General features: G+C 32.5%; 1 protein-coding gene across 1 annotated transcript; it reads right to left on the bottom strand.

Annotated features, from left to right (window-relative positions):
- Window positions 1-306: 306 nt before the first annotated feature.
- LOC118187335 (noggin-like) lies at window positions 307-5,540 on the bottom strand. The gene is made up of 2 exons (XM_035357533.1): window positions 5,493-5,540; window positions 307-837 (listed from the first exon to the last, which is right to left on the bottom strand). The coding sequence occupies exons 1-2, from the start codon at window positions 5,538-5,540 to the stop codon at window positions 307-309; spliced, it is 579 nt and encodes a 192-aa protein (XP_035213424.1).
- Between the last annotated feature and the right edge of the window lie 20,777 nt (window positions 5,541-26,317).

The following is a 26,317-nucleotide window of genomic DNA, read 5'->3' as shown; positions in this document are numbered from 1 at the left end:
ACGTTAGAAATTCTTAAAAATATAAAGTTCAAAAATACAAGAAAAAGTCTAATACAAAGTGCCATTCAACTGCCAATTGCAGTTTAACAACTTTCACCTCAAATCTTTAACTGGATAATGACAGTCACGCGATATATGTGGCACAAAGTGTAGCTGGCAAACACTTATTTAGAGAGCTGTACTCTGAGCTACTATTAAGCCCTTTCCTGGCAGAAGCAATCAAAAAAGGAGCTGCATTTACGGTTACTGTCAAAAATGTTTCGAAACGAAAAATGTACATTTATTCGTTTGTTGTCTAAATGATAATTAGCAAGAGCAGCTGCAGGCCACGGTAACAGGTATAAGTATTTTTTCCCACTGACATCTTTCTTTGCTTTTGCTGGATGTATGCTCTGACTTGGATTCCTTCTTTCTAAGTTCATAAATAAGAGATCTGTCTTCCTTTCTGATGGGTTTCGTGCATCTCATGTGCAAGAAATATAGATGTATTACTCCTTCGGGTTTACACTTCATACAACCAAACGGCAGAGAGCATTTTCCACTGCGATTCAGACAGTATCCAAACCGGAACCATTGCGGCCAATAAGTAGGCCCTAAACTCTTCCATTTAAAAGCAACTGGGCATGAACTTCTCTGTATCAGCCAAGATTTTATCTTGTTTTCGTAAGGCAAAAGATCTGGTTGCAGATATGCAAGTTCTCTCGTAAAATTGAAACCATCAAACAGCGTTAAATGCTTCCGGAAAGCCAAGACCTCCTCAGAGACATTTAAACTCACTTCACTCAATGCCACTTGTTTCCAGGGTTTCTTTGGTTTTTTCGTTGACATCCATTCGGACTGAAAATAAAAAATATTTTATAAGAATTATAAATTTCCTAGGCTACTTTGCACCAGAAATGAAATGTATTGGATTAGAAACATCTAATAAGAATGAAATAAATGCAGATATATTTATGTCACAACGTAAAATAAAAGCACTTTAATTTATAAGTTGCGATATGTTACTAAACCAGGTGATCCTCAAGGCTGGTTGAGGTAGTACGTTAAATTTAGGTAGGTTTTTAAATGAAAACTAAATCTAAGGTCATCAGTGCTGTTATAGTTAGTAGAATCTACAGACTGATGATCACTATTGCTCAACCAACAGGTCGCCGGAGTGAATTTTCATTTATAGATTTTTAAATTAAAATTAGAAAGAAATACACTAGCTAAGATCAAAGCAGTTGATATTGTCTACCAATGGTCACTGGTGTGACGTGGACCGACACCGTTGCAAATGAGAATTCCACACAAAGACGAGCAGAGGCAAAGATGCCCTGACACCGATACGAGTTTCAGTTGAGACGTGGATTGGATTTTCATTGTGGAAACAGCGGAATAAATTTGTCCTTCCAAAAGCAGTGATTATTGTTTATGCATGCTTTGGTAAATGTTTAGAAAACGAAATTTAAAATTTATTTAAAAAATTAACATTTTATTAATAGAAATAGAATTCTGGCCCATCGGCTCTTTTCACATCGTACATTTGGCCTATATAGAATCTAAGCGATTATTGTATAAAGAATTATTGCTCTACATGACAGGAAATTGCAGCAGCATGAAAACTTAAAATGTTTCCTGTAATTCCTCCACCCTCCCGTAGTGTTGCTATTGCTCGCTTTGAAATCGTTGAATTTGTTAATTAAAAATTCGTTAAAAGTGTTAGAAAATATGAAATCGATAACAAAACAAATTCCAAATTAGGACTTCCAGATTTGGGCTCCCATTTTCTGCGGAGGATTACGTTATTCAAGATTTGATGGCTCTAGGTACCGTTGTTTTATCACAGTGCGAGAAACATGCATACATATGTGCAGATTCTTCATTATTTAACTTCTTTAAATATAACACAGGGCGATACTATTTGGAGGCAACAATTTGAAAAGTGAAACGGACATTTCAACGCAATAGCCCTTCTGTGCTAATGCCCTTTGGACTACAATTTGTCATGCATATGGTCAGAAAATATAAGAAATAAGTTCAAATGTTTGAAAATTACTAGGGTTAACATAAATAAAAGAAATTTAAAATTTCGACTATAATAATATAATGAAAGAGAGTCGTATATAGGGTTACAAAATGTCAGAAATGAGTTAAAATTCAGATAAAAATTTTAAAGCTACAAAAGTACGAATAAAATTTAAATTGCCAACCAAGACTCAGTAAAATAGTAGTCATGAGAATGAGCAATTTAAGTCCAAAATAAGAACACGAAGGCAGAAACTAAACAAGGTACAGATATGGTAGAAATTTAATAATTACAGGAAAAAATAAGTCTGAATAAGATATATTTACATACAAACACAGTTATTGCATAATAATGTAAAAATCGTTTTTTTTCTGGCACTTCTTTTATGCTGTTACTAAAAAAATTAACCTATTTCAAATTTCTAAATCTGCTTAAGAGCTCTTGAGCAATGAAGATTTCTTTTACCTTTCCTTTATTCCTTTTCAAATAAGACAATTAGCCAGAAATTAATTTCTTTTCTTTGGTTAGTTTAACATCAGAATTTTATCAGAAGACTATTCCACTCAACAGTTTTCTCAGGTGTCCCACAAGCCACTTCTTTTTCCCGCATTCTAAAAATCGAATCCAACAAGTCTCCGCCTATGCTCTCTCTCTCTTTACCCCTCCATTCTCCATTCCCTTTCGAATTCTAGATTTCATTATGAGTACGAAGAAAGTAATGGATATATATCAGATTCACAGCTAGCAAATACGTAATTTTTCTGGCTATGAATGTGTATTATGTAAATTCCTTTTTCATATATTCTTAATTTTAATTAAATTTTCATACATTATAAGCTTATGAGAATAAATTTTTGTACGATTGTTCTTCCGTGTTTAATTGTTTTAACAAAGTTTGCATCTTTTAATATGATGAGAAGAGAAAGTGTCGGGGAGCAATTTTCTCAATTAAGAAAATAAAACTCACTCTTATAAGAATTATATCTTCCAATTTGAAGATTGTATTTTAACTGCCAGTTTCTTACTGATTTTTAACTAGCAATTTGAATAACTTAAAAATTAATCTTACTAAAAAGCTTTTTTTAGTCTTGATTCTTACTTGAGAAAATGACGAAACACTCGCATTTATTGTTAATTGATCAGAAGTTAGTTTGTTCCCGTTGAAAAGTAAACTAATATCCGGTCAATAGCGAAAATTACTTAGTTTGTTGGTTGCTTTTTAGCTTTAATTTTTTTTTAGTAATTCCATATTAATTATGCTAATGAGTAAATTCATTTCAATAGCATTCTAACTCCTTTTCCAAAGAGATAATATATAAGATAATGTACCAGAAAATAAATTGCTATTTTATTACTCTGCAGCTTTAGCGCAAGTATTAGGCAAATTATTACAAATAATTATCTTATTTAGTGAATTTATAAATTGTCATTCAACTGGATAACAAACATGTAAATTTAACGCACTGCCTGCGTCTGACGATCAAAGAAACAGTTTATATATATATATATATATATATATATATATATATATATATATAAAACTTTCATCTGTATTTACAGAGTTACCTGCAATACTTGAAATATTAAATATATAGGGCAAACTAAGAACAATCTAAACATTCGACTGAATACCCATAAAACTCATATTAAAAATTGCAAAGCGATGCAGCTTAATAACACTCAAATTAATTCATCTTACCAACTTAGCTCTGCGGAATTAGAACATTTTAAACACCATGAATTCATCATTATTACAGATTTTGGACATTATACCTAATCACAAAGAACGAATTTTTCAAGAATCACTTTATATTCTCAAACATCGTCCTTACAAACTCAATATTTATTTTTGTAGAGACATTAGGTTAATTGGAAGCAGACAAGATGAAAAATGAGCAACCGCCTTCGCCAAGAATGGAACCACGGACCTCTGGAATATGAGCCCAGCGTGCAGACCACCACACCACGAAGGCATGCGAAGAAGGCGGGAGATATATCTTATATACTCTCCCTTTTAAAGGGCGACGAGGGTATATTAGGGGACCTAATCGCCAAAATCCTGTGTGTGGAGAATCCCTCATCTCACACCCTTTTAGTTCGGGCGCCACTGTAGGCACACGTGGTTAATTGGAAGCAGGCAGGATGAAAAATGAGCAACCGCCTTCACCGGGAATCGAACCACGAACCTCTGGAATACGCGCCCAGCGTGCAGACCACCACACCATGAAGGCATGCAAAGAAGGTCGGAGAAATACTTTATACCTAAAAATATTTCCAATAACTCCATATTCAGCCAATTTAAACTTTGCAGCACCAAAACAAAAAGAGGAAGTAGAATTAATAATGAAAGATATTTACCAACTTTAGATGCAACTGAATTACTGACGCATTTTAAAAATTTATTTAACTCTGCATATTTCTCGAAGAAACTTCTTATCTGGTTACACACTTGTACTAATAAATTTCTTTGATTGCTTGAAAATACTTTCTTTAGCAATACAACGATACACAAATTATTAAATACCAAGCTCTTAGTTACTGTAAATACAAACTCTAGCAATAACACAACGCAGAATTTACATTAAAATCAATTTTCTCCATCCAAATTTTGACAAAGTCGAACACTTCTCTCTTTAAATAGCAAAAACGTTAAACAACTTGCTCACTAATTACCATGAAACAGATTAGTCAGCAAAATGACATTGCAAATTGCCACAATCCAGTCCATAAGTAGATAGTCAATATCAACATATAATTACTGGAAACTTGGATATCATTCAAAACGCGCAACTTAAAAAATTCATGAGTTATGGTGTAAAATGTACACCAGCCAGATACGTTAACAAAAATTACTGTTACAAAATTTAGAAAATAGCATCAACGAATTTATTGTTAAAGCTAGCAATCAGCTTAATTTGCCTAATAATGCCTTTTCAAAATGGAAAGATGAAATCCTTCAGCAAATTAAAACTAAAACTAGCAAAGTTTAAAAGTCGTTTAAATTGGTCTTAGCATTTTTCAAATATTAAAAATTTAAAAGACCAATTCACAGCCACCAAAATTGATAAAGCAAATAATAATTTTAGCATTATATGAAAAATTATCTACAGAACAATTATTAGTAAATATCTGTGGTAATCCAAGGTACAACAGATTTAATAACCTTTATGCTCTTTCCAAATTCCATAAAACACCACTTAACTTCAAATTCATTTCAAATAGCACCAATAATTACAAGAAAAATCTAGACTATTGCTATATTTATTTGTAAATTGAACATCAATACTTGTAACACAGAACATAATTATTGTTGGATCATAAATAATAACATTCCTGCAATTAATATCATTCAGTTTATTGACATACAAAATATCAACTGCTATGAATTTGAAAACTTATACACTTCGCTCCCATTAGAAGGAATCTATACTACCATGTATTTCATTTCACTTAGATATAAAATTCATAAATGAAAACTGCTTACTTGGAAATCATCTCCTATAAGGTCATAGAGATATTCTGTGATTGTCATGTTTGGTTTCCTTTTTTTATTTAAATATCGACTTCCTCCGTGAGGTAGGACTTCGTGCAGCCTTCGTATGAGCGATTCTTTGGGACCTTCTGAGACGAAAGCAGGCGTTTGAGTTGATGCGCGATTGGACAGCAAATCCTCTTCCGTATACTGACAAAACAAAACTTCAAAGCAGGTTAACCAAAATAGAAACAAGTGAAACGATCTTTGCATTGCCATGTTGTCTGAAAAAGAAAAAACAAATAACACAAAATACGCTGTTAACAAAAGTCAAAATGATTAATTTGTATAGAAATATGTGCAGGGGTGGATACGGTGGTGTAATCGGTACGACCTACTTGCATACAGGTGCTGGTACTTTTATGTAAGTTGACCATTGTTCTCCAAGTTATAGGGGTATCGCGTCGTTAAGATAGAAAAGTGGAGACTCCTTTACTAAGAAACATGCTACTTGAAGAATACAACCTTCACTAAGATTGCGAAACACTCATGTGAAGATTTGGGTGAATTGTAGACGGCTTCAATGAAGTGCTGGCACCATTATTAATTTCAGTTTATACTATGAAGAATGTAGTCTTTGTGAAGATTTCGGGACATTCCTCTGCGTATCTAAGCGAATAGTCGACGGCTTGAATAAAGCTGCTGGTACCTTTTGCAAGTTAGCCATTGTTCATCAAGACATAAGGGGTACCGAGCACGTTTTACATCCTAAAGAATGCAGCCTTCATCATGATGCCGGGACGCTCGTGTAAAAATTTTTATTTCAGTAAATAATCCCCGATCTATATAAAGATGCCGGCACTTATTATAACTTGGAGAAAACTATTCCCATCAAGGTGCCATACCTTTATGATAGTTTCTCCATCATATAGGTGCCAGCACTTTTATGCAAAGGGAACATTGTTTCATATGGATTCCCATGCATAAAGGTGTAAGTGGTTCTATAAAGCCCACAACAATATCGAATTCTGTTTATAACATGAAGAAAGCAACTTTATTACAGGTGCTGGTATCTTTTTATCAAAACATCTTCATTAGCCTTGGCAAAATCTCCTCTTAAAAATAAAGGCATTATGAATAGGTTCAATTTATAACTTGGACAAAACGTCCGTCGAGGTGCCATATGTTTGTTATAGAACATTTAGTGGTTGATATGGCTTCTGGCTTGGCAAGTTATCATTAACGTTTCATCCGTTTTTAAACCATTGATATGAATTATCAAGGCTAACTTAAGAGCCTCCAGCATTAGCTCATCAGGGAATTTCCTGAACTCCTGAAAACACCATCCGCTGAGTGTTTATTTTGTGCTAGTAGATGAGAGCAGTTTTTATTCATTACAATAATAGTGCAAATATTTGAAAAAGGCCGATTTATTTCTCTTTATCTAGTAAATTTAGCAAATACTTTCTTCGACTAATAGGATTTTAGTTAAGGCTTTCTAAAATTACCGAATTTTTTTTTGGGGGGGGGGTCAAACATGACGTATAATTTAGATTTACTGAACTCATATACAGAGAGATATTTCTGCAAACTTTTATAGCTTCTTTTCTTCATAAAGGATTATTTAGGTTAAAAGCGGTATTTATTCTGAGAACCATAGCAATCTGGACTCAAGAGATAGGTTAAGACTATTTTTGATGCCAAATTTAAGCGTGTTCCTGCTTTGCATTCACGTCATAGCCATCAGTTGAATTCTAAAAAATGTTCCCAAAAAATGAACTACACTTTAGTAATATGCCTAAGGAATAAAAGTGTCTCATCTTAATGCTTAATTTACAATGAATTTTAAATTCGAATAGGAAGGGTGTTATCAGTTAGCTATTATTACATTATTAAAAATAAAATAAATGCACTTTTTTTTTTTTTTTTTGTTCCAATTTCTGGGTACTTCCATGCTAAGCTTTTTGAAACACATTTCTTTCAGATATATCTAGGTGATCTCGTGAAATATGAGCTACAGCATGATGAAACGATGCGACACGAAGCTCCCATAGATGAAAACAAAACGCATTCAAGCTGTAACTAAATAGAAGCAAAACAAATTTCATGTGGTCAGCAGGATGATCTCCCGCCAATCCCATGTTCTTAACAGAAACGAGCTTCACTTAAAGCTCGTTGCATCACTTCTAGTTGATTGTGTGTAAATCTAATTTATTGTTCCAATAAATGGAAAGGTCTGTAATACGAAATTTTGGATCATATTTTTTAAATATATTTGACCATATTTAAAAACTTGTTTTTTAATTTGTACCTACATAAACAAATGTTTGACACATTATTTTCTTTTAGTTCAGTTGAATAACATGTAATTGCTTTTTGATTAAAGAAAAATAAATAGCTATAAGTTTTCTTCTATGTTATAATTTCTATAGTATCAACAAATCTAAATTAATTTTGATCTGTACCTTATATCCCCGCAATATTTAGGTATCAGTAAAGAATGCTTTTTTTTTTTTTTTTTTTTTTTTTTTTTTTTTTTTTTTTTTTGGAGTTACAGCTCAGTGGGTTGCGGGAGCAAAGCATTAGATGCATTCGAACTTGTTATTTTCTCTTGTGCCTCGACATTATCAACAGGACAAGGACATTTTTTAATAACATATCTGCATTACAAAATTTTGAAATTGTGCAGTGGTATTATAAAAAAAAAATCTCTTATGCTGCTTGATATACATAAATACCATGTCTAGATATAACAGAAATAGCTTTAATCCGTACAGCATTATTTTAGATTAAGCTCCTACTACAGTAATTCTATATATTTCCACGAAAATCTGTTAAGTGTTCCAAGTAGAGCAACTCTTCCGTTCGTCATATGTAGTCAAAATCTAACGTGTTATTCTCAGTCATCTATTGTACCTGCATCGAATCTCTATATGCGAGTTTTAAATAGCAGATCTGAGATATTTTGGATTATATGATAATATATGTTTTCAGGAAAATCTTTTCAGAGCTTCAAGTAAAATATCACTTCCTGTTTATCAATATTAACCAAAATCTAATATGTTGTTTCCATTGATAAAAAAGTCTCAAATACTAAAATTGAAAAGTTTTAGATTATTTTTTAATATAGTTTTTCGGTGAAAAAGTTTCTGGGATTCAAGTAAAGTACCCCTTAAAATTGTCACACACGCACAAACAGACAGCGTTGAAAAATATTAAAAAGTGTTTTAGAGATCCTAATTGGCCCTTATTCACTGAAAACTCACTATTAAATTCCTCTGTCGAAAGCATTACCTCCCTCACCTATCTATATAGGTGGGAGGGAGGTAAAAATTAGAAACAATTTTAGCGATGTTTTGATGGAAGTGTTGAAACTGCATAAGTGGAGTTGAAGAATTAATTATTAATTCTTTGTTAATCAAACTGTAGAAGTATCTTATCATGATCATAAAAACTGCATGAATTGGAATTTCAGTAGTAACAACATTACTGATTATATGTCATGAAACGGAACTAGTGCTTTTCACTTATATATATATATATCTTATATATATCGACATCTTTCCTATATATCACTTATATATATATCGAAATCTTTCCTACGACTTAATGAATGGAGTCTGTTTTCTAATGCTACATATATGTGCTGTAATTAGAACAGACTATTGCATCAGTTAGCGTCTAAAGTTTAATATTCTCGGAACATTAAAACAGCGAAATTGTTGGAAAAGCAAAAACAGGCAAATAAATAGTTACTCAGAGCCACTTTGGAGCGTAAAAATAGATTTTTCTCTGGTGGTATGAAGCTGAATGATACAGGAGCCAGTCAGATCTGAAACGAGACGAATTTGAAGCGCCAATCGAATAAATAGCTAAATCCAAAGTTACGCATAAAACCAACAGAATAAATGATTAGCCTTTTCAGCACCAGAATTTTTCTAAAATGCGCGGGGAAAAAAAAAGTAAAAAAAGCAGAAAGAGGGGGGAAAGAAAAGAAAAACTGAAAGGATTCATATTTTAACTGCACACTAGAATATTTCGTTAATGTTTTCTGTGCTCTCGCTGAGATCGGCATGTTGCCAATCTTCTCCTGGACCCATTCCTGCTCACATAACTTTTTTTTCTTTTTTAACTCCGTTAATAAATATCGCTTACTTGGCACTTTTACATTTGAAAAAAAAAAAAAAAAAAAAAACTGAACAGTAAAATCACAAAATTTTTAAAAGGAACATATTTATAGGAAACCCGATACAATGACTGCTGTTAAGTGTTGCCAAACATTATTTCTAAAACTTTTCTCAGTTTCTCATTGAAATGTTCAGTTTTCTTAGAAAAATGACTTTCTCTCTCTTCTTCACACTTACGCCACATAAAAGTCAACAGCAAAATCATAAAATTTTTAAAAGCAGTATAGCATTAGAATTCCCGACAGAATATCAAGCGTTGCATAAACGCAAAAGTAGTACGACCAAAAAACTGAGCATCAAGGTTAACAGCACTACTGGTACTAAAAAGACATCTACAAAATATTGTTTATATAGCTATAAGAAGAACTCTCTTGCAATATATTAAAAGTTCAAACCAAATCTACTATCAAATTAATCCACAAAAAATGTTAAAAATGTTTAAAAGCAAATATCCGAGGACAAACGCCAACAACAGAACCGAAAGGGCTAAAACTATGTAAATTTAATAATATAAAAAAAGTATTACTTAGAAAGACGTAGCTCTTACATACAGTATATATTGTACCTATTATAAATATATTATATTATTATAAATATTTATTTTCAGAAATTCAGTTAATAAAACTCTTTTCAATATAAGGGCTGTAGTTTTGAAGTTGCTGTTTTTTAGCACTTTTACCCTCAATACCTAAATAAAATTGCAACCGCAAGAAACTTAAAAGTAGTCTTGGAAATTCTCTCTCTCTATTTTTTTTTTTTTTTTTTTTTTTTTACTCACTTTCCAGATTGTTTCTACCAAGTATTATAGCCCTGTATTGTGGTTAAAGAAACTAAATAATGGAGAATTTACATGAATGTATTTATGTTTCTCGCAGTGTGAAAAAACAACGGTAACTAGAGTCATCAAATTTTGAGTAACATAATCCCCCACCCGAACATGGGCACCTGGACGCGCGAATTTCGACTTTGTTTTATTATCTATTTCATATTTTGTAAAACTTTAACGAATTTTTGATTAACAAATTCAACGATTCCAAAGCGAGCAATGGCAACATTGTATGGAAAATAATATTTTTATCTCCAACGTGCAAGACTATCTATCGGAAATTCTAAAGGTATGCTGTTTTTAAATATAGTTAGCTCAAAGGAACATTTGCCCGAATGCTCTGGAACCATGTATGTGCATGTAAATGAAACCCACCCTTTATTATACTTCAACTTAATCTAGTTAATTATGGATGTGAGACAATTCCTGTCAACCAGGAGACTCCATTCATCGTAATTAAACTGACATATTAGAAATAAGAACAAAATAAAAATAGGTCTCCGATACTGATGACTAAGAATATGATTGATTTGTGGTGCTTCATTTGTTGTATGGAACGTAAACGAACACTTACTATCTCCAACGTCAAACAGAGCTACCGCAATTCAGCCTTCTGTATCTAAGTAAATCTCATAACACTTTATTTGTTTTGCAACAGCGTTTGTTTTCTTGTGTTAGGAACTGAGTGTTAATAGAAATCTGTGGTGCGTTTCAATTCGTTAAAAAGGACCTGAGACCTGAGAAACAATACAAAAAAATTTGATGTGGGCACCACATGACTTCCTTATACGGCCTATTATATTATGCACATTTTTGCTGCATATCATTTAAACATATTTCTCCGAATTTCTCCGAATTTAGAGATATATTTCTCATTCAATCAATTCAGCTCTCTTTTCATGGCAAGGAAAAAATACATAAAATCTCAACACATCTTCATTAAAAATTGTAAAATACAGAAAAAACTAAAACACCTAAAAGAGTTAGAAACTGTTAAAAAACAATTTTACAATTAAAGTTATTAAAATTAGGCAGAAAGACATATTTTTAGTGCACAAAACTTCTGGCTCCGCTCGACAAAAAGACACTGAAGTTGGTGCAGAAACTGACTTCATTTACTAAGCTACTGAGTTTTAAATGTAAACAAATGGCAGCATCGTTAGGATTATCTAAAGGTGCAGATTAATTAAAGGTATAAAAGCCTAAACCGGAACATAAGAACGATATAATTCAATCATTTTTAAAGCAAAAAATGCGTAATTTACTAATATATAAGAATAAAAATGCTTAGCTCACCGAGCCGGGTACATACATACAATATATTTAGAGTGGGTATATACATACAATATATTTATATAGCTTTGGTGCTGCCGATTGCAAACAAAAACGAAGGCGCACTTCTACATGTTAGAACAGTTCCATGTACAAAATGCGAACGTTCTGGGATTACTCGTTTTTGAGTTATGCGAGATGATTTGACAAAAAAAAAAAAAAAAAAAAAAAATCTGAAATGTTTCAGATTTTAAATTACGTCCAAAGGGGCGTTTTTTAACATTTTGTGTGTTACCTTTCTTTATTAAATATCATGTTCCTCGCACTTAAACCATAAGATCCAGTGCAACAGCAATATCGCAAAATAGTTTTAAAACGAGCATATCTTTAGAATTTCCGATACAGAGACTCACGCGCTGGAGATAAAAATGTTTTTTCTGCACAACGTTGCCATTGCTCGCTTTGAAATCCTTGAGTTTGTTAATCAAAAATTCGTCAAAGTTTTAAAAAATAGGAAATCGATCATAAAACAAATTTCAAATTTCAAATTTGGTCTTCCACATGCTCATATTCGTTGGAGGATTACGTTATTCAAAATTCGATGACTCTATGTACCGTTGTTTTATCACAATACGAGAAATATACATACATTTATGCAGATTTTTCATTATTTAATTTCTTCAAATATAATGCAGGACTCTAACATTTTGTAAACAACAGTTTGAAAAGTGAACCGACATTTATGAGTCCGACGCAAAATGCCAAAACGAAACTAATAGTCCTTCGGGATTCAAATCCCTTTGGACTAAAAATCTCTTCTAAATCCATTTTAAATCCATTTCACAATCCGTTTTAGGAAAAAGAGTCCTTTATCAGACGTATCGCTAAAACATCATTGAAATGGAATCGAAAGTGGTCAAAATGGATATTTTCGTTCAAATACGATGCCCGAAATGTTTCGCGATTACAATACTTCCTTTTTACTTTGTACAAGGATGTAAAAAGATAATAGTTTATCTATTTGACGATGAAATTAAGTTAATAGAAAACCTGAAAAAGTAATGTGTTATGCATTTCGCAAAGCAATTCAGCTAATAGATTTCGTTATTAGACTTCCCACATTTTTATTACTAGAGTAAAATATTTGTATAATAATAGCTTGCATAGAATTTTCTTAATTTAAAAAAAATTAGGCTAAAAATTATAGTCGAAACGGTAGACATTGGCAGTATTTCAACATAAAATTGCGAATTTTCTAATAATAACAAATAGAAAATATTTAAAAAGTAAAGTATTTATTATTTAAACCTTTACATTTTAACAGCAAAAAAATATGCTGTAATTTCTTCTGGAGGATTATGCACATAAATATGTAAAGTAAACCTTAATTTACTCTCATCAAGAGAATATTAAGATGCTCAAAAGTTCGCATTTAGTAAATGTTTCAGATAAATTAAAAATGAAAATTAAGTAGTGAAATTGAATGCTAGGTTATATTAAAAAATCACTTAAATTAACAATACATCAAAACTAATTACAAAAAATAATTATCGTTAAGAATTATCGTTATATACCCAAGGTTTATTTTCTAAAAGTAAAAGTGCCTCAGCTGTGTAGAATTCCATAAGTAAAAGTTAGAATTTAAAAAATATAAGGAGTAAATAAAAATATAAGCAGTATAATAAATATATAAAGATAATAGTTATATAAATAAATAATAAGTTATATAATAATAAATTATAACACAAGTTAATCGTATTTGCTGCTTCAGCTGGAATTACAATTTCACTAGTTCCGGTAGAACCTAAGACCTGGACAAATAATTAATTTTAAAAAACACTGAATTTCGTTTATTTGAATATAGTATTTCTTAAGCATAACACATCTGGACGTTGCTTAAAATATATAATTAAAAATGCAGATATGCGAGTATATTCAGAAATTAAAATTGAAGGCGTGCATAATTACGCAGAAAAGAAAAGAAATAAATTCATTAAGGGAAATTTAAATTCGCTCAGAAAACTGATACTGAATTTTCTTGTATTTTTAACCTATCAAAAATAAGAGAATATAGGTTATTTTTTAGAAAAATACAAACAAACCCACTGAAAAATACAAATAAACCCACTGAAAAAAAGGATCAAATTCACAAAACGGAGTTCCAGAATTATATTTCGAAAGTAACAATTGACATCGCTTACCTCGTTGTTAGGACGATGTATATCAGGCTAGGAATCCAGTTGCTCTCAAAGTCGACAGTGCTTGAACTTTTCGAGTAGAATAAGAGAGTTGTTTAAGTGACAATAAGGTAAATTTTGCTCACAAACTATGAACTCGGACTACAAGCATTTTTCCCCTTTTTACGGAAAACAGCGGAAGCATGTGTGGTAGGGGGGTAATCTTTACGGAAACACACAATTATCCTAAAGCGATGCAGGTGGTTTTCTATTTTCGACTGCTCTCTTTCAGGAAAACCAGAATCTAAATTGTAATTTCCGTAATTTAAGTTTACCACCAGCCAGTCGTGTAATAAATGTATGCAAAGAATACCGTCGCATAGGAGCACGAAGGCTTAGGAGGCCCTTGAATATCCTGCTGCATTTACAGGTTTTATTAAAAGTTTACAACTACATTTACAGGTTTAAACTTAAATAAGATGGCTTCTTTTATAAATACTACATATGTGTATAATAGAATCGGTCTTCTAAGTTTCCATGGTGCTCTCTGCCGCTGGGGCTTCATGGAAACAGACAAAAAGGCGGAATTCAGTACAGAAGAGTCCCGTAAACTCGACATTCCGTATAACTCGACGATCTTTTAAGACTTTTTTAAGCTATCTCTAGGCCAAAGAGAGCAAATATTACAATACATATAATTATTATTTATGCGTATGTCTTTCCTGTTCTGTTCAAATATTTAAGTGTTCTTTTTCTGTAATTTTTGCCGTTTTCGCATAGTCTCATTAATTTTTTAAACTGCCTAACAAATTTCAAGACTTGTTGTAACACTTGGCAACGCTGTTTGCTTCTTTCGAGGATACGAAAAAAGTCAGGTAGCGGCTGGCCGCTGGCTCACATTCTTTTCTACTGTTTTGAAACGTTAGGAGACTGGTCTGAAGTTTTGTGACTGCATCTTATTGCTAATTAAACTCACACCAGTTCATTGCGAGAATTATTCCTGAGTTCATATCAAGGGTGTATAAGTATTACATACTTTTGATAACTTTTGATAATCTATGAAGTAAAAATATTCTTCCAAAAGAAAAGAAACTATCGTGGCAATGGAAAGGAAACTAGATGCCTGAAAGAGACTAGACAAAGGGAAATGTGTAAACAAAACACAATGGATTTAGGTTTGGACGGATTACTTTGAGAGGGTGGAAAAGGAGAGGTCCGAAATTGAGTCTTGGTGTGTGAAAAGAGCATGCGCGAATAGTTTAGAAGAAAGTAAAAGTTTTGAAAGGTGGTAAATACGAAAAAGTGAGCGAGGCACTTTTTGGGGGGTTCACATTTCAGGACCAGTTTTACAAAAGGAGAACCTGGATTTACTGCTAAACGTTTGTGGGGAAAAGCTATTTGCTAACTTGGAAAAAGCTGCAATATTCAAAGCTAATTTCCACAAACTAATTGAAAAGGAAGGTATATCTGGAGATCAAATTTATAATTATGATGAGAACCGTCTGAATTTTTAATCCTACCTCCGAAAACGGGAAAGGGATCTCATACAGGGAACTATCTAATCTCTGTACCCAACATGTGAACTAAATCACACTTTGGAGACTGATACAAAGCATCAGTCGGTCTCACCCTAAGATGATGATTTTACACTACTGATGGGCCCAGGGATCCCATAATCCCGACATACCAACAAGTTTTAGGCTTCCTCTTTCCCACCGCTACACAAGGGCCAGTCAGAACCACGGTCCCGGCCAGATCGAGACCACGGTGGGATGGGCATGAGAACTTGGAGCGATGACTGGCCGTTCATTATGGCTACCTGCCAGCACTACACGGGATGCCCCTCTCCTTAGGCTTTACATGGAATATCAAGGACAGCAGTGACCAGACTCTCAATGGTCAAGTTTGCTATTTGGTTACCAATACCCTGGTGGATGAGGACTTACACCTCCCGGCACATGACGAGTGAGTATAGACCTACCCCATGGACCATCGAGAACCGCCAAGTTCATAAATTTTATACCCCCGTGGCCGAGACTGCCTAGGTACAGATCCTAGCCAATACTTCAGAGAGTACTCTACGTCGACCCCCGGGAGGGATCTCATACAGGGAAGAAAAATCGGCAACTGGCTGTAAAAGAACAAACAGAGTCAAACGCACAGATGAATGGAGCAATATTTAATGATTGGTTTCATCAGCAGTTCGTCCCAGTGGTGGAAAAGTTTTAAAAGTTAAAATATCTAACAAGGAAGGCGATTCTTCTAGACAATACCTCATCCCATCCTGATGAAGAACAGTTACGAGAGACGATACAAGAGCCATGTTTCTCCCTCCTAACATAACTTCAGTGTGTCAGTCGATGGCCAGGGTGTTTTGGAGGCAATGAAGTAGAAATACAGACGTAAACTTCTTTCATTTCTTGTCCTAGCAATGGAGGAAGGGTGTGATATGTTCCAGAAACTGTAGAAAATAGATATATTGGATGTTGTTGGATAGATAACTCATTCTTGGTGTGAAATCGAGCAAATAAGCCTCGTTCGTTCCTGGAGAAAGTTGCTGGAACATTCATGAAACGAATTTCACGAAAGTAGAGGAGAGATAGTTCATTACTTAAGAAAATTCCAGGGTGTGAAGAAATTAGTGATGTTGAAAAATGGATGAGACAAGATAGAAATTGTGAAATTTTAGAACATGAGAAATGGTTGCACTGGTGAAAGACAATGTGGATAAAAATTAAAACTAATTAGAAAACGAAGAGATTGAAGACAACTGAAAAGCTGAAATGATGACTCATAGTGAAGGACTGAAGGCCTTTGAAGGAATGCTCCGTTATAAGGAGGAGAAAGGGTGCATCTAGTGTGGACATTTTGTTCCTCCGTCGCCTCGGGATGAAGCTGCACGACGACGGAATGAATGTAAGAGACAATCTACCATCACACAATAGTTTCTTCCAAGAACTACTAAAAATATTTCTTCATTTTTGTATGTAAGATATTTTACTCAATTGTCTTAAGGCATTTGTTCTTTTTAGACTCCTATAATGCTCGAACTTGACCTAAAAAAATCAATTTAATTGTATACTGTACTTTTCCATGTCCAATATTGTGCTACAAATGTCTAGACTAGAGTAATTTACAGTTAAATATTAAAAGTTCTGAAAAACCCACCCCTTATTCCGTAAAACTCTCCTTTTAGGAAACTGGACAGTCTCTCTGTCCACATTACGTCAAGTTTAAGGGAATCTACTGTATTACATGCGCTCAAACTTCAATTGACGAATACAAAGCAGGAAAGCTGTTTTTTTTTTTTTTTTTTTTTTTTTTTTTTTAAAAATTCCTCTCTAGATGAGAGCTTTCGAGTCATTAGTGATAATTGAGGGCAGGCTGTTGTTCAGGCTTATTGTACTACAGTCTCATATCCCAACCAGATCATTTTCATCTTTGCCGCCTGGTAAAGTTAACTGAAAGAGCGGTTGTGAATCGAAGAATCTGAATACGGAGTTAAAAGATCTGTCGCCATTTTTGTCCATGTTACTTTAACAAATTTGGTAAACGAAATTTTGTTTTCCATAGCTTTGTATTTTCGTGAAATAACGTTGCAGATGACATAAAAATAATTAACTTTAATATCAAATGTACTGATATCTTTTAATAAAGCCTTTTCCAGGATCACTGACGATAGTGGTAAAGTGAAAATGTTTACTCATTTAGTTATATTAGTTTAATTAAAACACAATTTCAATTCTCAAATGATTTCAATGTTTAGATTCTTTTATTTTTAATTAGGCATAATAATTAAAATTCCAGACTTACGGAAAAACATATATAAAAGGTCGTTTATTCATTTGCAGTTATGATTAATAGCATAATAGGTATTAATTTAATTAATTAATTCAAGAAATTTACTATCCAGTGTTTTTGAGATATTTATGTAGTTAATTTTATATCATGTAGTAATAATATTTTTAGGATTCGCCGAAAAGCAAAGTTTTAAAATAAATAAATAAATAAGTATGTTAGTTATAAGCATAAAATAAATCTTTAATATTTGATTATTCTTACTTCCATTAAATACTAAAGTAAATAGAATTCTTTAATAAGTATTCCGAAAAATATGTTTAAGAAATTTACTATTGGTTTCATTCATCCCAAATTTTGCAGGTTTAGTTTCGCAGATGCGAAGAAAAGGAGAATGAAAGGATTCCAAAGAATAAATAATTTACTGATTAAAAAAATTAATATTATTTAGCAAATTAAAAGACGTAAAAAATGACTTTTCTAGTATCTTATGTTAATGTAATTAGCCCAAAGGAGCGTTAGCTCAAAAGGGCTATTAATTTCGTTTTGGCATTTTGCGTCGATTCACTTTCTGCGTTGATTCAGTTTTCAAACTGTTGCCACCAAATATCATCGCCTGTGTTATATTTAAAGAAATTAAATAATGAAGAATCTGCATAAATATAAGTAGGTTTCTCGCATGTGAGATAGCAAAGGTATCTAGAGCCATCAAATTTTTAATAACGTAATCTTGCACCGAATATGGGCATCTGCAAGCCCTAATTAGAAATTTGTTTTATTATCGATTTCATATTTTGTAACACTTTAATGAATTTTGGATTAACAAACTCAACGATTGCAAAGCGAGCAATGGCAACACTGTACGAGAAAATATATAATTTATTTACTAAAGAAATATTGATTATATTTTCTCCTAATATAAATTTAGTAGAATGTATCAAAAAAGAGGGAACCCATAAGAGACTCGCGCGCTGGAGATATAAATGTTTTTTCTGTAGAACGTTCCCATTGCTCGCTTTGAAATCCTTGAGTTTGCTAATCAAAAATTCGTTAAGGTTTTACGAAATCGATAATAAAACAAATTCCAAATTTCAAATTTGGTCTTCTACGTGCCCATATTCGTAGAAGGATTACGTCATTCAAAATTCGATGGCTCTATGTACCGTCGTTTTATCACAGTGCGAGAAATATACATACATGCAGATTTTTCATTACTTAATTTCTTTAAAAATAACACAGGATGATAATACTTTGTGGCAACATTTTGAAAAGTGATTCGCCGTTTGTAGTGAATCGACGCAAAATCGCAAAACGAAAACAATAGTCCTTCAAAGACAAAGCTCCTTTGGACTAAAAATATCTCCAGCGCGCGAGACCGAAGGTAACACAGAAAACGTTAAAAAAAAACACCCCTTTGGGCGTAAAAGTAAAATATGTTTTCAGATTTCTTTAGTTAATAATTTTTATTTACTTTAATCATTACTGAAGTTTTAAATTTTAAAAATAACTTGAATGAGAGATCAATAATGCATCCAATACTTCAGAGTTTTCGAAAAATATGCAAATTTATTTTTAATTCATTTCAGTTATTATCTAATAAAAAGAAAGACAGAGAAGTCGCAGAAAAAAATTAAAATCTCCTGAAATACTTTTGACATTTGCCGATACAAATTAAATAAACTATATTTTTGCTACAACATTACAGCAAGCGAATTTTTACTAATGCAATGATATCTTTGTATTCTGATAATAAGGAAAAAAGGAAAGGATTAAACAGATGTTGCTATATCCATACGAAGTGATACATAAATATTTTCTCCAATTTTATACTTGCAGATAAAAATTAAGCAAAAGAATACTATTTCCATCAGCAGATCTTATGTAAAATTATACCTGAATCATCTGAAATATTTAGTTTATTCAGTAATGAAAAATCCCCAAATGATGCAATCTTTTTCCTTTCTCAAAAAATTGATTAAAAGTATGTAATTATTAAAGAGTAATTATCCATATTGGTTTTTTTTCCCTCCTCTTAGGTGTTGGATTCTTCGATAGGTATACCAGAAAAAAATGAGTGGATAAGCATCGTATTTTAATTTAAAGCGCCCTCTACAAGCTTGAATAAGAGTTTCCTTTGTTCTTTGGTAAATAATTGTGCCGAACGATATCATTTTCTTGAAAATGTTTCTCTCACACAACGCTACGATCACTTGGAATGTTTTTAATCCACAAATGCCGTTTTAATTTATCTTATAGTTTTAATGTATCTTTAATCTATGATATTCATTGGTGCCATCGCTGGATTTGCAGGCTTGAACACAACATCGTGCATGCATGATGAAGACTTACTTTAGCTTTTACGTAAAAATCTATCACTATATATATATATATATATGTATATATATATTTATATATATATAAACAAATACTGAACAAATAAGTAAACTTACCCATCTATCAGAACCTAAAAACGAAAATAGCTTAATTACTTTACTCAAATTTATCTAATAGTAAAAAAAAAAAAAAAAAAAAAAAAAAAAAACACGTGAATGATGAAAAAAGACAGTGCAACGTTAACGTACGGTATACAAACTAACGCACGATTCTTCCCTTGCAGTGCCCATAGTGCTGCAGCTGACCATGAAATCTAAGGACAAGGAAAATTCCCCACGGCTACGGGCTGTCTTGAGGGATAAGGGTAAGAAACTGAGCTATCTTCAGCCTATCAAGGTCATTTGAAAAGGACGTTTTCAAAGATGCTTTTGGGAAAATCGTGTACTCACCCCACTCACTCTTACAGATTCTTTGCTCACCCTCACTTATTATTCTTAGACCTAGTTGAGGGCTGGTCACCCCCACCCGGAAACAAAGACTTAATGTGGATGTTCTATTGTGTTAATGATTACCGACCGTGGAACTAAGTGATTTCATCCGTCCCTGACTAAGAACTGTGACTGACAGTTTGTTCACAGCACGAAGTTCGATTTAGTTCCTTATTTGTGTTGCCGTTAAAATGTGGAATCCTCTGTTTCATAAAATAACTATATTTCATGAATTTGTAGAGTCATTAGGATATTTTTTGGAGGCCGGAGAGATGAAAAATTAACAACGCCTTCGCCGGGAATCGAACCACGGACCTCTGGAATACCGGGCCAGCGTGCATAACCACTACACCACGAAGGACACTTGGAAAGCGGGAGAAATACCTTATATACTCCCCTTTTTAAAGAGCGACTAGGGTTTTAGGGGACCTAGTCGCCAAATCCTGGGTGTGGAGAATCATCATCCACAACCCTTTTAGTTCGGGCGCCACTGTCGAGTCATTAGGATATTTTTTGGAGGCCGGAGAGATGAAAAATTAACAACGCCTTCGCCGGGAATCGAACCACGGACCTCTGGAATACCGGGCCAGCGTGCAGAACCACTACCACCACGAAGGACACTTGGAAAGCGGGAGAAATACCTTATAAATTACCTTATTCAATCAGTTAAAGTATAAAAAATTATTGGATTCTAAGATATAACTAGTTATTTTACAGCAAAACGATTGCCTAATCATTAAAAACGTATCAGTAAAGACCCTTCGTTAGTGTATAAGAAAATGCCTGATATTAGTAAAGACAGCACACGAAAGTTGCTTGCTAGCAGGACTAAGTAACCTAATAATTTTTATAAGTTGTTAAAATATAAATATAGCTATTGGTGTAGTATAGGCTGTAATTTTATTGCTGTTTAATTAATCTAGCAGCAGTATTATACTACGCATTCTGTTTTGCTTTATTATTTATCAGTTAATCTATCCGAAATATGAAATGTATTTTTCGAGAGACTAACGATTTATCATCAGTTATTTTATAAAACAAAGGATTTGTTTTAATGCCAAATTGTTTATTTTTTTTACTTTAGCAATTTATATTTAGTTAAATAATAGAATAACTAGTTATTTTACGAAACATATAGAAAAGTGTGAAATTACTAATTCATTGTTGTTATGACTTATCTCCCTTGTCTGAGAGTAACATCAGAACAAGCCAACAAAATTCATCGTGGCAAGTAATGCAAGGTATTAGGGTGCTCCCATGTCGCACAGACACCATACATATAATAAACATCCATCCTTTCCCCGGGATTCGATGCGGCAGTCAACTTTGCTAACTGCTACCTCGGTTGGGTGGCTTATGAATCTATTATACACTTTAACCGACTAGGCTAGTTAATTCATGAAATATCTAGTTATTTTATGACATAATTGAATTATATGCTTTGTAACGGTAACATTTATTGCGTCATTAATAAATTAACTGGTAGGTCAGGATTAATGATGCGAAACTTAGCTGAAAATATAGACATATTTCATGCTTCAAAATTTTAGCCAATTGTGACTAAAATTCTAAAGTTATTTAGCATTATTCTTGTCACTTCTTAATGATCGATGAAATAAATCCCAACAAACAGATTTTGTAGCACTGACTTTCATTTTTATACAAGGAGAATCAAATACGAATGTGTAGCATTGTAGATTAGATTTAGATTTTTTATGAAGCGGGACAGTTGGTTTTATTGAATTTTAAAATTTGCAATTTGCTAGGAAAGACGAATCATCTAGAGCAGTGTTTGCAACAATTCTTAAAATTCAAAATTTGCTAATCTATGCGAGATGTGCATAATTAATTGCATCAAACGCTTCTAATAATTAACGTAAAAAACTCTAAAATTGGGTGGAGCACTGTAAATAATCTGTAGATATTTAGAAACACAAGAACATTTGACAGTTAAGTAAAATTGAGAAATATACTAATTATCATAAATCTGCAATCGTTTCCTCAGGACAGAATAAAGAATGTTTTCCCGCTCACGAGTTTTAAGTATTTATTATTTTAAAAATGATGACCAAAAAGAACTGTAAGCTTTTCTCCTGTATATCAAAAGCAACAAAACATTTCAGTTTCCTTTTTATCAGCGCTATTATTCTTGCAACATAATAACTGGAAAAGTTTAGTTCAGAAGTAAAATGATCCCGATAAACATCTAATTACACATTTGAATTTTTCAGCAAAATAAGTTCGAGATCTTTAAAACTCTAAAAGTCCTGCTCCCCAAGTTTCTAAGAATTAAGTCGAAACTCAGTGAGTTTAATAAATGTTGCAAGTTTTTCCCAGTAAATAAGATAGCTTTCAATAACTAAATGGTTCGCGTTTTTTATTTGAACTATCTGCAACGTGGTTAAGAAAGTAAAGCAGAGAAAAAAGTTTTCATTTTGTGCAACAAATCTTTCCTTTCCAATTATTCTTTTCCATCGAAATACGGCAAAGACATTTGTGACAAGTTCTCAAAATTCCGTTTTTGTTTATTTACTTATTTTTCCACAAAGTTTTCGAAGTTTTAGTTTTAATCTATCAAATCTTTCTTCGCTTCGTTGAAAATTTTGATCCACCTATCATTGTATAAATCCACATATTTTGACATGTGTTGAGCATATGTCTATAATTTTGATACATTTTTTCCAAACATTTAGTTTTTTAAAGTTGATTACAGAAGACATGGTTTTGAAACATCGTAAATATGAAAAGTGTTTAAAATCATTTATGATTCCAACAACGCAACTTATGAGAAACAGTTTTAATTTCTGAAAAATAGTGGATTTGAAAATGTGGCATTCCTATTAAATTACAGGATTATTACGAGATAAGATGTGCTATTGAAAAGTTATATATTTATTAAATTTTCAAACATTAAATGTTTTGTTGTTTGCCAATGCACCGTGTTACGTACGAAAACACTTAATGAATTAGTACTCCAAAGTATGGTGACCTGACATGAAAAAATCCACAGGTGGGTATAGTAAAACTGGCAATAAGGAAGATATTTTTCTCCCTCCTTAGAACATGCCTTCGTAGTAGTTAAAAGCATACTCGACGCGTATTCGAGAGGTCCAGGCAAAAACCTAATGACTCTGCATATCTGTCAACCAACTAACATAGTTAAAGTGAACATAAAAACCCTACATAAAAAGATTATTAAAAATAAATAAAAAAGATTTGCATCTAAGTATCTAAGTACTAATCAGAAAAAAACAGTCTTATACATATTTATTTCGGTAAAAGCCGCTGAACACCAGTAGTTCGGTCCGATGTTCGAGTCTCGGCAAACAGGCTGCCTGCATGAGCATTTTCCTGGTTTTCCTCATGTGTAAAGTGGATACGAGCCAGTTTCCCTTAAAAAGACCTCCATGGGTATCCCTCCCCTTCCGTGTAGTTCCTAAGGCGGAGAAAGGCATAATTAAAAATATATATATTTTTTAAAGAAACTCATAAATGAATTATAAATAAAATTAGTTCAAATGAGCGTTAGCTCAGAATGGCTATTAATTTCCTTTTGGCATTTTGCGTCGATTCACTTTCTGCGTTGATTTACTTTTCAAACTATTGCAACCAAATATTATCGCCCTGTGTTATATTTCAAAAAATTAAATAATGAAGAATTTGCATAAATGTATGCATGTTTCTCGCATTGTGATAAAACAACGGTGCCTAGAGCCATCCAACTTTGAATAACGTAATCCTCCACCGAATATGGGCATCTGGAAACACTAATTTGGAATTTGAAACTTCTTTTATCATCTATTTCATATTTTATCAGACATTAAAGAATTTTTGATTAACAAACTTAACGATTTCAAAGCGAAGAATGGCCACACTGTGCGGAAAAATCATTTTTATCTCCAGCGCGCAAGGCTGTGTATTGGAAATTCTAAAGATGAGCTCATTTTAAAATTATTTTGCGATATTGCTGTTGAATATAATATTATGGTTTAAGTGCAAAGAACGTTATATTTAGTAAATAAAGGCAACACACAATTCGTTAAAAAAACACCCCTTAGGGCGTAATGTAAAATCTGAAAGTTTTTTTTTTATTTATAAGTTGATTTTAAATTAAAATGTACTTACATGCATAACCCTAATTATACAGGACCACCAAAACCATTGTTATATTATTAGCTAGGTTAGGTTAAGTTATTTGAATATGGCAAAGCACACGAGGGCTATGTGCTTAAGGGCATAGATGCTTTTGGGGAGGACTTAAGAAAAATTGGTTTGTATTCAAGTTATATAGGGAGAAAACAACGAAAATTAATCATGCAAACAAAGGAGGATGTACTACTGACTCGCCTACGAATTGGTCATTGCAGACTGACACATCAGTAGCTCTTGAAAGAAGATAATGAGCCTATTTGTGGCACTTGCTACGTTCCCCGTGTCAGAAAATTTTGTTGTTGTTGTTTGTTTCTTTTATACATCGTTTTAGATTTATTATACTATTTGAATAGAACATGTAGCAACGATTAGATAATTATTAAGATGATATAAATTTTGTGCACATTCTTAGTTATGAAATGAATGACATGTAACGCTGTTAAGTGAACCTCGCTATAGTAAATAAATATAGTGAATTTTAAAGAGTGGATTTATCGTGATTTATACGTTATCGACGAAGTAGATTTAATTCAATCCAATAAAGTTTAAATGAAATGCATGAAAAAATGCGTATGATTTAATGTTCCGTACAAGGAAATCATGTGGTGTACACATCAAAATTTTTCATTGCAGACAATCGGGGGAAAAAAATCATCTTTCATACTTTCAAATAATTTTAACAAACTGCGTAAACCACATCTGGCGTTATTATCGCTTATAACAACAAATTTCAAAGCGTGCCAATATGTAAATTTATGTATATCATGTAATTTTGAATTAAAAACTCTAATTCTTTCCAGGTGGGCATAAAAATACATCTACTTTAAGATGTTAAAAATTTTATAGGTTATAATTCAAAAGTTTTTTCGAAAAATTTTTAAGAGTTATTTTAAAATACAAATTTTAAAATAAATCATAAAAATGGGAGGATTTTATTTGGAATAAAACTGAAATTCGAAATGTGAAAGGAAGATTCAAATAAATTTAATAAAAAAGAGGTGTTAACAGATACATGCCAAATTCAATTAACATTAAGGAGCTAAAATTTTAAAAACTAATCTTGCGATTTTTACAAAACTTGGCACTTTGGCATAATTTAAGTCATAGAATCGAAATGTTGTAAACGATTGGCACGTTATTTCAGAAAAAGTCTGATTTTGTGTCAGAATACCTGTATTAGAACAATACTACATATAAATCGAATACATATCCTAAGCGCGCTTAAATGCAAATTGAATTTCGTCAATCAGCCTAGTAGAACTGGAGAAATAGAGCTGTCCTTTTTCTTTTTTTTCTTTTTTCTGCGCAATGTACTTGATAGATGACAAATTAGCAAGCAAACTAACAAAGAATTCTTTGTTAGCAAGTGTCTGCTCTAGCAGAAAATGAGCAGGTGACAGAACTTGTGGCTCATTAGCTTATATGTAAGTCAAAGGGTCGACGATTTATCATCGCCTCACTTTCAATCAGTACAGTTTTCAATTCTTCGGGTAGAAATGCTGTTCATAAATTTTAGTTTTTCAAAATCAACTGTCTAGACTTCAAAATTATTAATTTCGTCAAGGAAAATGTTCATATTGAACTTCTTTTATCAAATATAATT

This window comes from Stegodyphus dumicola, chromosome 7, assembly GCF_044657685.1.
Source record: "Stegodyphus dumicola isolate Sdum_Otavi_A_Nest chromosome 7, ASM4465768v1".
Classification (NCBI taxonomy): Eukaryota; Metazoa; Arthropoda; class Arachnida; order Araneae; family Eresidae; genus Stegodyphus; species Stegodyphus dumicola.
This window is presented reverse-complemented; position numbering and strand designations above follow the sequence as displayed.

What these genes read in the sequence shown, in the direction of transcription:
- LOC118187335 (XM_035357533.1), bottom strand. Translation starts at nt 5,540, where the DNA reads ATGACAATCACAGAATATCTCTATGACCTTATAGGAGATGATTTCCAA. An exon ending in TTATAGGAGATGATTTCCAA is followed by an intron (nt 838 to 5,492) that starts GTAAGCAGTTTT and finishes TTTTATTTTCAG; the next exon opens with TCCGAATGGATGTCAACGAA.